Source organism: Grus americana, chromosome 9, assembly GCF_028858705.1.
Source record: "Grus americana isolate bGruAme1 chromosome 9, bGruAme1.mat, whole genome shotgun sequence".
NCBI lineage: Eukaryota > Metazoa > Chordata > Aves > Gruiformes > Gruidae > Grus > Grus americana.
In genome coordinates, this window is record NC_072860.1 from 16,055,944 (window position 1) to 16,069,201 (window position 13,258).

At 48.2% G+C, this 13,258-nt stretch overlaps 1 protein-coding gene across 5 annotated transcripts in view; it reads right to left on the minus strand.

Annotated features, from left to right (window-relative positions):
* Positions 1–262: 262 nt before the first annotated feature.
* IL1RAP (interleukin 1 receptor accessory protein) overlaps positions 263–13,258 on the minus strand; it is a 49,410-nt gene continuing 36,414 nt past the window's right edge. For 4 of the 5 annotated variants that reach the window (XM_054835562.1, XM_054835559.1, XM_054835560.1 and 1 more), the window contains exons 9-11: positions 11,768–11,917; positions 10,673–10,816; positions 4,228–8,004 (exon numbers count right to left, since the gene is read on the minus strand). In XM_054835562.1, the coding sequence (XP_054691537.1) occupies positions 7,559–8,004; positions 10,673–10,816; positions 11,768–11,917 (740 nt within the window). In that variant the 3' untranslated portion in view covers positions 4,228–7,558. Of the gene's footprint in view, positions 1,257–4,227; positions 8,005–10,672; positions 10,817–11,767; positions 11,918–13,258 lie in introns of those variants that run through there. The other variant, XM_054835563.1, reaches the window with a different exon arrangement.

Sequence of the window (13,258 nt, forward strand, 5' to 3'; positions counted from 1 at the left end):
CTTTTGACCAAGTTCTTTTAAACCACAGTGGATAACGCACCGTACTGCACGGCACACTCCTGCATTGGCAGGGGATCCTGTTGCCCTCATTAACAAAGTTTCATCCTTTGCAAAATGCAGGCTTGCTCCCCCTTCTCCAGAAGTTACTGCCAGGAGCACGGTTTCTCCCCCCTCCCTCCTGACCCCCAGCTGGGGACCTGCCCTTCCGCACCCGACCCCAGCAGCAGCCCTGCAGCAAACACAACCACAGCTGGGGAAAAGCAATGCCAGAGAAACGTATTTTCAGCTCCACTTTGCAATTTAAATTCAGGAGAAGGACGCGGGCAGGCAGCCCCCAGCCGCTGCTCTGTGTGTGGCTGCAGGTCCCTGGCTCAGGTCACCAACACCGGTGATATTGCTGCAGTCCTCTGTGTGGCATGGGACTGACGGTGAACGACTCCACGTCAGCCTGCGATATCATATAAATATCTTAGCTGAGGCTGCAGTGAGTCTCTTTTCCAGCCCAGCACCTGCGGTGCCTCAGCCTCTTGGCTAGAGGACGTAGAAATCGTTGTTGTTGGACAGGTCACTGTAATGGCAGAGGGCGAGAGCAGGAGCTTGTGCCGGCGGGGGCTCGGGTCGACTTCTGCCTTGACCCCCCTGCACCGTGGGCCTGCCCAAGCCCTGCTTGCAGAGATGAGTGTCCCACCTGGGCTCAGCCACACCCTGATGCTTGCGCTTAAGTCTGCTGCCGCCATTGCAATAGGTCCCACAACACCGGCACGTCAAGAAGTGCTTGGCTCGGAGTTTGGCCTTTGACTCGGGGGTTGGGGCCGTCCCTCTGGGAGTGAGAGTCCCTGCCACAGCACCCCGCGGGTCGGGCTGCCCTTTCAACCGGCTCCTTCTCCTTTGGACAGCGTCCAGGCTGATGTCCGACTGGGAGGAGCAGCTCTCGTTCCAGCCAGCGCCGGCGCTCAGGCTGCGCAGCGGCAAGGCAAGCCGCAATGCCTTCCAGAACTGGGAGCCGGAACGCTTGGACTTCTCCCCCTTCCAGGTAACGAAGGAGACGGACTCCTTCAGCTGGAGGATGCTGGGGTGGGTGCACTGCAGTGGCCTGTACTCCACCACAATGAGCTTGGTGGCAATGGCATTCTGGCACATGATGCCCAGCTTGAATTCCAGGAGGCTGATGCTCTTCTCCGTCAAGTAATCGGGACTCAGGACCACAATCATCCTGCGGCTCCTCTGGATGAAGTCGAACACGGCTTCGGTGGTATCTAAGAGCGCAAGGGCAGAGGAGTTGGGGTGCACAAGGGGGAGGGATCAGGGAAAGAAAAGCTGAAGGAAGCTGTTTGGTGGCATACCTGCACAGATCCCCCCTCCCCACAGAGGGAATCCTGGTGCAAACCCAGTGACTTTTGACTTGCCCATGCTCCTGCTGGCAGGGACTGCAGGAGCAATAGCAGCATTTTTGTTTTGCAGCTGGTTTTTGAGAAGGCTGAAGTGGTAAATGTGAAGCCAGGATGGCAGGATAAGCCAGGACTGTACTCTGATTTCTGCCCTGCACGGCATCACTCCTGCCTGGGGAAGTGCAGGTGTTTGATACAGGGCACCTTTTGTTCGGGAACCACCTGCCCACAGCTCGGGCAGCCCTTTGCACGGGGGCAACAAAGCGAAGCAAGCACGTAATCATGCCACAGCTCCCACTGCCGAGGCCGAGACCCACCTCCCTCCCTCTCATGCTTTCTCATCTAGAAAAGGAAGCCTCCAAACTTAGAAAGCAAAAATGTCAGCCTTAAACCTCTCCATCAGTTCCTCTAGCTGTGATGGGGAGTGAAAATACTGTCCTTCAAAGCATTTCTTGGGATTAATTGCAGTTTGTAAAGCTCAGCAAGATGCTTAGCTGGAATGGTGCCAGGCAAGGGCAGCATCTCTTTTATTATGAACATTGAAAAGCAGCAAACCTGAAGGGTGTCCTTGGATTTCTATCTATGGCTTAGGATGTAGTAAGCATATTGAAGGTGTTACAGCTAATGGGTGAGCTGTGGAAGGGATGGGAATTAAGTGCTGTGGCATTTAGCAAATTAACCCAAGCTGATTAACAGAACTATGAAAACTTTAAAAAAAAAAAAACCAAACCCAAACCCACCCACTTACTGAGTGCTGGGGCCTGAGCTGGCGGTGGGGGGGTGTCTGAGGACAAGTGCAGAGAGCACTGGAGTTAAGAGCTCTTCCACGGAATAAGAAAAACCTCGTAGGAATGTCTTGCAAAGAGCTGTTCTGGGGAGAAGAGCTATCTGCTGCTTCCACCGCCTTTTGCACAGCTAAAGCCTCATTTCTGCAGTCTGGAGACTCCCCTTCCTCCCTGTCAATGGAACACCGGCCTTTTATATAAATAAAAATACGTCTCCTTCCCTGCAACGGCAATGCCACTTATTCTTCCAGCGCTTGGCTGTTTCTTTCCTTATCTCACAGCAGAAGGTGCACTGTGTTGCACCTGGATGCATCTTATTTTAATACTGTACAGAACAAACCTTTTTTTTTTTTTCAGATATATGACTGACTAGCTGTAAAACTCATTGTCACTAGGTTATTTGGGGACCAAGAACTTGGGATAGGAAAAATGATTGAATAATATCCTAATGGAGAAAGTAAGGTACTGTTTGGTTCTTTAACATAATATTGGAATTTAAATCAAACTATTTGGAGTATTTTTTTCTTGCATACAGGGGTTGGGGGGATTTCCTCCCCCGCCACCCTGACATACACGGGAAAACACTGATTCATTTAAACCAAAAGTAGATGATAAAGTCATTTCTATCAGAATTGTCACTTAACACTGTGAAACGTTCTTACCACCCTATTTCAAAGGCACAAAGAATTGGCAGCAATCTCCCAATTTACTGAGTCCAGACCTCATTCAAACCTTTCTATAACTGATTGAGATCTATTTTGAAATCAGCCAAGCTTCAACATTTTGTGAAAGAAAAAGCTCCTTTGCTGGTTTGAAAGGTCTTTCTTTTTGAAACTGGAATCACAGAATCACAGCGAAGCACAGGCAGGAGCAGCCCCTGGGAGGTCACCTATTCTACCTGCTTGCTCAGAAAGCACAGGTTCAATTAATGTGAATGATTCCAACACTGCTGAAATGAAATGTTTTGACTGAGCTGACAGTGATGGTTTTCTTTTATCAATTTTGAATTTGCAACACTTTTTGAGAGTTGACATTTTTTTGGCAGGGAAAACACTCAAATTCCCAGAGATAGATTTTATTTCTGAGAATGTGATGTTTTTAGACTTGGCTGACCAGGATACCTTGGGATGTTCAGTTTACAATGCAATCCCAGCTCATGAAAAATCTTGAGTGGCTGCTTCACAGCGTGCAGGCAGGATGATCCCTCCCAGTGACACCAACAGCACAGGATGGGACAGGCAGCAATAACTCTGTGGGGGTTTGGGTACCAACAGAGCCTGCAATTTGATGCTCTTGGATATCTGCTTTATACCAGAAAAAATCCATCTTTACTATACAGTTCTGAAGGACACTGCATATTTTTGTTGGTTAACTTGTGTCTCCCCTAATGCACCCCAGAGAGGTAACAGAGAATTATAAGAGCCACACATTTGTCCCAGCCCAATAAAAGCTGGCAGATCATAGATCCCATACCCCATAGACCCCAAATCCATAGACTGTCACAGGCATTCATTTTGCCAGTGGTTTGGAAGTGCTAGAGTCTCTCTTAACTTACCTGCTAGCATGCAAACAAGGAAAAAAGCCAAGAAAGTGGCCTGGATGAAAAAATATGAAGCTGAATGAACATTTTCTAGCCAGCTACCTGGGAGGTGATGGGCAAAGCAGCCTAACAGTTTGATTTCTGTGGTTAGGGCAGGTTTCCAAGATACCTGTTCAACACTCTGGCTTGGTCTCTCAAACAAAAGGATGGTGTTTCCTTCCCATCTTTCGATCTTGTGATTGCCGAGTGAGCAATCTTTGGGTCAGAGACTTGTCTGCTGCTGGGTGACATTTGAATGCTGCATGTCGCTGTTTCTGCTTGCATGGCCCTGGTAGCAGTGGTGATGCCTCAGGATCTCTGAGGCACACCATGAAACAGCCAGGAAAATGTCCCCCTCTAAGGAGCTGTCCCCAAATGATCTTGATGCTTGGACTACACACAGCCATCCTTCTTTAATGGCCTTTCACAGACGTAATGGGGAGGAAAATGATACTTATGAGAAATGCACAAGGACTGAAATGCAAAAGTGAAAATGTTTTATTGAAAAGCAAAATAAAATAATACTGACACTTCACAGACCAAATAACACAAAGGCAAAAACATATAGAAAAGAAAAGGGAAAACTCTGGAACAGCTGTACAACATCAAACAGCACAGGGGGAAAAAGATTTTTTCCAATTTGCGCCACGCTGTTTCCCCATGAAATAACAACGAGGAACTTTGTATGAGCTGCATATTGATAAACGTTAGGTTAAAGCACAGAAACTCAAATGAATCAACTGAACTAGACGGATGCTGTGACAGAGTCCCATAGTGGAAACCACAGGCGGCAGAGGATGAAATGGCAGGTGGATTTGAGGTGCTTTGCAGATCTGCATTACAGCTGGGACTGGGATTTGCCCCTGGCCTGAGAGCTGCCAGTAAAGCCAGTGGTACAGCTCCCGGGGGAGCGGAGCCTGCTCCAGCACTATTCCTTCCACGCTGCTCCCTCCGGACCTCTCAGGCCCCTTCAGAGCATCACACCTTTTGCCTTGTGGGTGCTCTGCTGATGTCTCTCAGTAATCCTGTTCTGGGGTTGCAATGGCACCAAGGGCCACTGCAATGTATGCCGGAGAGAGTCCTGGTCCATTGTTTATTTGGAAAACTCTTTGAATAAACTCAGTAAAATAAATGAGGTGGATTTAACTTCTGAAAATAATCAGACTAACTAAAACATCAGCAGAAGTTCTCTTGGTACCTCAGCCAAAAGCGAGATGTGATGTGATAAGGTCTGGGATGTTAATTGAATTTATGTGTATTTTAAAGTTAATTTTTTAAAAAGTAAATTGGAATCTAACACAGTTGTGCTTTGGCCTCGGGGCCTTCCCTCTGCCTGCAGATCTGGCAGCTGATTACAGGGATGCTGAAAACACAAACAAAAAGGTGAAGCTGGGCAAAATGATGTCGTTGCAATGGCTTCATAAAAGCTAAGTATGGGTTTAGGTGCTATCTCATACAAATGAAGCTTTCCAGAGTGTGGGAAGCAGCTCTGCCCTTCCACAGACAGCCACAGTAGAAAAGCTCGTAACAGCAAAGCTTTCAAGCACCTCTGAGCAGATGAGGAGCTCCACTGCCTTCAGTGAAGCTGACTGTAATTTCACCTGCTTAAAGCAAAGCTTACCTGGGGGGGGGGAGGATGAAGAGGAAGGTGGGAAAGAAGCTCTAGTTGTTCCAGGTTTGTACAGTACCTGCCCAACGGCATGGGTGGCTGTGGCTCCCCGCTGCCTTGGAATAACGTTATTAACCGTAAGAAGCTAAGAGCAGGGCTTTGCCGACACCAGGATTCAGCCCCACGCCTTCAAGGCTGGGCTGTTCAGTGGGACGCCCTCGAACCTCCCTGCTCAGCTGGGTGAACAGTGCATAGCCTCCAATTTGTAGTGCTTTTTTAATACCATTATGAATGGCTATGCTTCACCGGCTGGACGCAAACAGAGTGAAAGCGTGAGTCAGAGGTGACTCAGGAGCAACCATTATCGACAAAAAAATAAGCACGCACTTAGTGTGCGTAATACTGAATTCCACAATTAAGTGGGTAGGCCTTTGCACTGGGAGCTACAGGAGTATGGAGACACTCCCAGAGCTTGTAGTTTTATGTGAAAACACTGTGAACAACGGCAGTGGTCAATGCAAGGATCCCGCTGTGCTTTGGTCTGTCCTACAAGGGAAAGGAAACTTCCCTCCTTGGTCTGAAAAGCCTGTCTGCCAGGGGTTAACTCACCAGCTCCTCTCCAATGCCTGCTGCCTCCCATTGAAGCAAGGACTGGTACTCAGTGGTTTTTTTATACTTCCACTTTGTGCAAAGGTTGCAGAAGCTGAGATACATCCTCTGTTCTGCAACTCTGGACTAGAAACAAGCTGGGTGGAAACTTGCTTTGTAAAGCCAAGGCTAGGTTTAAACCTGAGCCCTGAATTATGAATGGTGATGTTCATACCCAGGCAGAGAACACTGAGTCTTCACAGAATCGTAGAATAGTTTGGGTTAGAAGGGACCTTTAAAAGCCACCTAGTTCAACCCTGCTGCAATGAGCAGGGACTTCTCCAATTAGATCAGGTTGCTCAGAGCCATGTCCAACCCGGCCTTGAATACTTCCAAGGAGGGGGCATCTACAACCTCTCTGGGCAACCTGTTCCAGTGTGTCACCACCCTCATCATAATAAATTTCTTCCTTAAATGTAGTTTGAACGTACCCTCTTTTAGTTTAAAACCATTCCCCCTTGTCCTATCGCAACAGGCCCTACTAAAAAAATCTGTCCCCATCTTTCTTATAAGCCATTAAGTATTGAATGGCCACAGTTAGATCTCCCCAGAGCCTTCCATTTTTCAGGCTGAACAACCCCAACTCTCTCAGCCTGTCCTCATAGTCTTAACCAGCTAGAGAGAGCTAGTAGTTTTTAATAAGTTCAAATAAGTTTGTAGGGTCTCCTGGGGACTTGGACATACACACAGTGTTATCCCAGAGGCCTCAGCAGCACCTTGCATGCTGGCTTTCCTGCAGCCAGCAGCACAGAGACAGTAGCCAGGTTCAGTAGTAAATTGGGGTTCTTTGCAGTGCTTGCGAAGTCCCTGAGTTTACTCTACAAAGAAGCATCTCTCTGACATGCTCCATGGCCTGTACTAATGAGAGATTTCCCCCGGATTATGAGCATTACAGCTCTGAAGGATCTGGGGTACTCCAGAGACTGCAGAGTCCCAGAGACTGACCACTTATTAGTAGATATGCTACAATACAAATATCACCTAGCAGAGTTGGGTGGTTGTTGGGGGGGGGGGTTTAAATACTTTTGTAACAGCCATTTCACATTGCCAAAATATCTGAATGCACCTGCTCCTACAGAAATATGGGGAGCAAAGATGAGGAGCCTCAAGAGTCTCTGCTCCCCCCACTGAAGCAGAAATCTGTGACGCCACAGTGATCAGGACTATATAGCTGGGACATGTGTGAAAGGCTCTATACCGGAGCCACCTTTCAAACTTCCCCGTCCTCTGCAAGAGAGACCAACGACCAGGAGGGAGTGAAGCTGCTGAGGAGGAGAAAGGAGCTCCATCCTGGATGCTAACAAAGGTCCCATAGGAACTGGATCTAGGAGTACTGGCCTATACAAATACCGTGCTATCACAAGGTGCTGGCTGCATCCCACCTGGATAGCCCAAATTTAGACCTTGAGCTTAGGGCTTGTGTGGTTGATGACAAGGATGTGCATTTGAAGAGAAGAAGTGTATGCATCTTTGGTCTCTGTACTGCCAGGGCAGTAGAAAAGCTGCAGGGAGGCACGACTGTCCTCTGAAATGCTTGGGGGACAGTCCTTCATGGCAAAAACCCTGAGTTCATTCCCTCTCCCTGACCTAACTTGTGGATTTTGGGGGTTTTGTTTGTTTTGTTTTCTGATGGTGTCAAACATTTTTCAGGCATACATATGAGCCCATCAAGGCTCAAACTCCTGCTAATTTTTTTCACTGGCATTTCCACCTGCAGCTGCTTCCAGAACCTGCCCTTTGGGAACTTGGATTTCTCGCCTTTCCATTTAATGACAGTCAAGGCCGCCTTGGCCTGCTTCAGCTCCTTCACTTTGCTCTTCTTGATGGCTTTGTACTGCACTAGAATGACTTTGATGTTGCCCTTGGAGGCCATATTCTCTAGACCAGCCTTGAGCTCCAGCAGGGCCTGTGTCCCCTGCAAGACGTAGTTGGGGCTCAGGACAACAAGCAGACGTCGGCTTTTCTGGATGAAGCTCAGGGTTTCGTCTGTGACAACTGGGAGAAAGAAACATTGAGGTGGTTAGTGATGGCCGAGAACGTGCTGCTGAGCTGCTAGCGTGACACCAGGTGTCTCTTGAAGGGAATGACAAAATCCCTTGGAGGCCCTTCTCTAGGGACTAAACTGGTGCTTCCCAACCCTGCAAGCGATTCCAGGTAGGCCATCCTACACCATGGCCGGTATCCACTGTCCCATACTGCGACATCTTCTACTCCCAGCCCCAGACTGCTACAGATGTGTTTCCTCCTCTCCATGCTACGTGGAGATGCCCAAGAGGTAGCTACATCTAAAAGGCACTGTACTAGGTGGCAGTGACACCACCCAATGCTATGAGGATGCCATGTGGCCAAGAGGCCTGCTCTGTTAGCCTCGGATTTAGCTTCCTTCCAGCAAGAGTGGGAAAAGAGGCTCTCTGGAGCAAAGCAGGAAAATTGCCAGCTGGACAACACGTGACCTCAAGGAAAAGACTCAGCCTAAAGAGGCATGGGGAAGCCCAAATGTCTACGCTTACATCCTCCTCTGGCAGATGTCCAGAATGACTCTGGGTAATCCTTTCACTCCTCTTGCCTCAGTTTCCCCACACCAAACACACACAATAAGTACCTACGCCCTCCCTGAGTGTCCTCATGGGTTAACTTGCTTTGGAAACACTACCATCCTAACTCCTGTTACTCATCCAGCTGTTCCTGTTGCTGTCATCGATGAAAGCAGATTTAAGTGTTTCTAGAAGTGACAAGTAAACTGCTCTGAGGATTTGTAATGAAGTGTCCCAAAAGTGACACCCTTTGAGCTGGAGACATGTCACGGTAACTGTGGATCCTCTTTGATTTTCTAACATCTGCAGGTAGACTTGTCCTTATGCACCTTTTTGTAATTAATGTGAAATTTAATGTGAATCATGGTGCTTGCACTCTCTGCTGCAGGATCTCCCACACTTCATTGACAAGGGAACGCTCTTGACTGGTCAGAAAACACAATGGAGAATAAAATAACACTGACAGGCAACTTCATTTAGCTGTCAAGCACATTTGATTAGTTCCTGTCAGCAAACTCACACGATAATCCATCTCCCACTGTTTCTTCATCAAGGACAACATAACTCTCTACCCGTTACACAGATGCACACTCTGGAGGCATGACACCAGCTGCCAAAAGCTATTTCTTGGCCTGCCGTGCTTCCCCGAGAAGATTAGTCAAATCCCAGCTAAGAAGCAAGCGGGAAGCCCCAGCAGTGCTGCAAATGGCAGTGCCATGAGCAGCCACCCCAGCAGTGCTCCGGAGGGCTGCGCTGGATCGGGGGCTGGCGGTGACTGCCACGGTGAGCAGGGATGGGAGCGCTCCGGGGGTGAGGGTGAAGGGCAGGGAGCCCACGAGAGCTGTGCTGGGACGAAAATTAGACCATCCAAAGGGAAAGGGGAAGGATGGCAAGAAGCAGCCGAGGGAACAGATGTATGTCTTGAAGAACAACTGGTGAGAACAACCAGTTGCTCTGAGCCTGGCACTGGCATCAAGCAAACAGAGCCTGGAGGGTGCCCTGCCATGTCATCCAGGCTCTCTCCAGAAGGAACAGCACCAGGACTGCAGCTGTCTCCCTGTCCCCCGAGGCACACGTATTTATTTGCCCTCAAACTTAGAGGTGCTGTGCCTTGGCAACAACCTAGGAGATAAAGGTTAAAGATCCCAGACTGATTCTGCTCCTGTCATGCAGCTGGTGACAGAGGGAGCACAGATTCTGTCATCAGTGGGGTCCTGACCCAAAGCCCATGAATTCAAAGCAGGGCGATCTGCACTGACAAAGTTCAGGCTTTGACCTTTTAGTAGGTGTCAGGGATCATACAGCCACCTCAGCCCCCAGGACACTGGAAACTGAGAGCGTTGGGTAGATTTGTGCCCTTGCTGTGGCAGCTGTGTGGCTGTATGCATAGCTGGAGAGTCTCACAAACTTCCATTCTTGGTGATTCCCTGCATCTCTCCAGCAGATGCTGTGTCCAGAACCCTGTATGATTTAGCTTGAAACAGTGAAAAAAATCTACGTCTTAGTGAAGAGATGAGTCTCACTACCTGCAACAAAGTACTCTTAAGCACAGCAACTTAATTGTATGCCATGTTAGACACAGACTCTCTAATTAATAAGGGGGAGTAGGAGGCCTTCTGGGAGGGCAGGTTATCTTCTCACTGATGTTAGCATAGTGCTCTCCACACCTCCCTGAAGCAGACACTCCTGCTTTTTACAGGCACTCACCATTACCCTCTGTGAGCTACTAGTCTGGTCCAGTATCACACTCCCCCTACCTCTTTTCTTTCTAGCTTTGACTTTATCCCCCCCCCCCCTTTTTTTTTTAAGGCAGCTCAGAGGGTTTGCATGAAGGTCAGTGGTACAGTTCCCTCATGTTGATAGATCAATCACTCCTGCGGAGAGCAACTGAAACAACCAACAACCACCACTTGCCCACCACAGCCTTTTTGGTGGCCTGGAGCATCTGCAACATTGTCAGGTGAAGCAAAAACATTAGAAGATACCAACAAGAGATCGTTAATGGAGATGGAAAAAACCCACAAAGGATAAAGTTAATCTGGATAGGTCAGTTCCTATCAATTATCAGTACCTCAAAGAACAATAAAGAGAGGATGCACGTGGAACGCAGCCCCCTGTGAAATACTCACTTCCCCCAGGGAGGCTGTCTCTGTCAAAGATACACAGCTTGTACCCAAACTCATTCTCCAAGACTCCCCGTAGCGTCAGCAGCACAAATTCCTCCTCCTCCGCGTTGCGTGCGTAGGACACGTACACATCATACTCCTTCCCGTCTGAGTGTTGGGAGTGCAGAAAACACAAAGGGCAGAAGAGACACTTGTGATACTGCACATGCTGAGCCTTTGACTTATGTCACGGGAAAAGCAGATACGAAGGCTCGCTTTGAGCCCAGGCACTGCAGGTTAAGACACATTGATTTCCATAATTACAAGACAGCAGCGCTGCCTCTTGGACTACCCAGCCTGAACATGCAGGTACTCAGACACTGCTGGGTCACTGAAGGCATGAAACCACAGCAAGATGACCAACCCGTTCTGTCCAGGGTCCTTTTGTCTTTTGACATCTCTGACATTGCTTCCTCTCGTTGCTGTCTATCCACATGAGCAGTCCCACCAGACAGAGACTTGCACCCTGTCTACACCCTCCGAGAGCTGCCGCACCCCCTTGGCAGGTTCACACAGCAAGCTGCGAGGGCTCAAACACCCTCCTCATCCTACAGAGGAAGAAATCTCAGCTCAGAGTCCCAAGAGATGAACTCCCAGTAACACAGGGAAGCTGTGGAAGAACTGAGGACAGAAGGGTGATTTCCAGATCTGTCCTTTTGGACGCCTTCCCACATTTTGAAGCAAATCACCCTGGATTTATGAATCCTTACATAGAGTCACCAGAGAAACTAGGGACTTATTGAAACTTGATGACTTATTTTGACCATCTAGATCTGATGAAACAGCTAGCCATCAGCAGGGCAATGCCCCAGGGAGCCTGACACATCCATGCTTCACCTCTACAGAGAAGAGAGAGGACTTCTCTCTCCCCCTGACCCAAGCCTGACTCCTCTTGCTCTAAAATGACCCACGCAACTGAATGCAAGCATATAAATGGGAAGTCAAAAGTCATTACGCTGTGCAAAGGGTTAAAAATAGCTTATATGAAAATTGCTATATGAAAATGAAGGGTCTAGCCTGTAGCAGGATAACATAAATATAAGCCCTTTAACTCCTTACCTAGAATGGTTTCATCTGTTCCAAAATGAGCCCGATAGAAGAGAACCATTTCAAGCCAGTAAACATGATAGATGACTATCAGCACCACAACCAGCAGGATGGTTGCCCCCAATCCACAGGCCAGCTCCACGGTGTACTTTGGTGGTACAACTGTGTTTGAAAAAGAGAAAAAGAGGAGGGCTGTTTTACAGAACAGGTTGGGTCGTCAGCTAAGCAGGAACAAGCTTGTGTAACATGCAGTCAAACACCCCAGAGGAACAGCCAAGGGCCAAGATGGCCCTTCGGAGGAAGGCGGACAAGCCAAGGCTTTTCTGGCAGGACACGTGATGGCTGGCCACCCTGAAGTCCCCATTCTTGGTTACCAGGTCTGGTTGGGCTGGCAGAGCAAGTCAAAGCACAGACTGGACTTCTGTCTGTGAGCGAGACCCTGGGAGCAGCCAGACGTTAGAATGACCTGTTGATGGAAACCACCTGCACGGTCAAAAGCCAGCTCATGAATGTGACCCTCTCAGCGGTATATGCAAACTCTTGGGGCAACACAACAGCACTTCTAGCAGAGCCAGCCAAAGCGCACCTGCAGCAAAATAAAGGCAATGGCCACCATTTTCCCTCCCCAAACACAGACAGTTCTTGTGGCTTGTCCCAGACTGACAGTAAGGATATAACTAGCCATGGCCTGATTGTTTTCTACCAGGAAAGAAGAATCAGAGTTCATTACAGAAAAGCTGAAATGCTTGCAAACAAATAGGACAACCTGTGGATATCAAGCCAGAACATCACAGGTCCCCTTCCAACTCATATAGTGTCTGTCACACCACTGCTGCTTCTTTGTATTAAGGACAGAAAATAACTCTTCTAACTGTATCCCTGGGCAACTCTTTTTATGGCAATTCAGGTGGCAGCTGACAGGCACTCTGGCAAACTGCAGGATAAAAGAACAGCAGTGAGTGGAAACATCACCAAATTCCAAGATTTAATAAGTTTTATTAGAAAGTGAATTACAAGAAAGAAAATGGAAGGAATTTAACAACTTTCATTAGGTGATGAGCAGCAGAAGCACATGAGAAGGAGAGGAAAATCATCCAGGAAAAGCAGGAAATGTATATAACTTAATGCAATAAAAGAGTTGGAGCCATCATATATAGCTACTTGCTAAAAACTGGAAGTGCTGAGGGGTTATGTTCTGACGTGCTTGATGTTCCTGTGTGCAGTGGGATGGTATGCAGTGAGCTTAGCTTAAGGTTGCTCTGCCAGCAGTGTTTGGGGATGGTTCTTAGATTTTGCTGTGGAACAGAGCAGAAGGGGTGGTGAGTAAACAGGTCTGCTCAGAGCAAACCCACTCAACTGCCCAGGAGCAGATGGGGGAGGAAGAGAGAGGATAGTATAGATCAGTCCACTAGAAAACAGCATTTAGGCACTGCCATATAGAAGAAGAATCTGCAGATTTTAGATTAATTCATGCTACATGTAGAAACATTATCATCCTAGAAG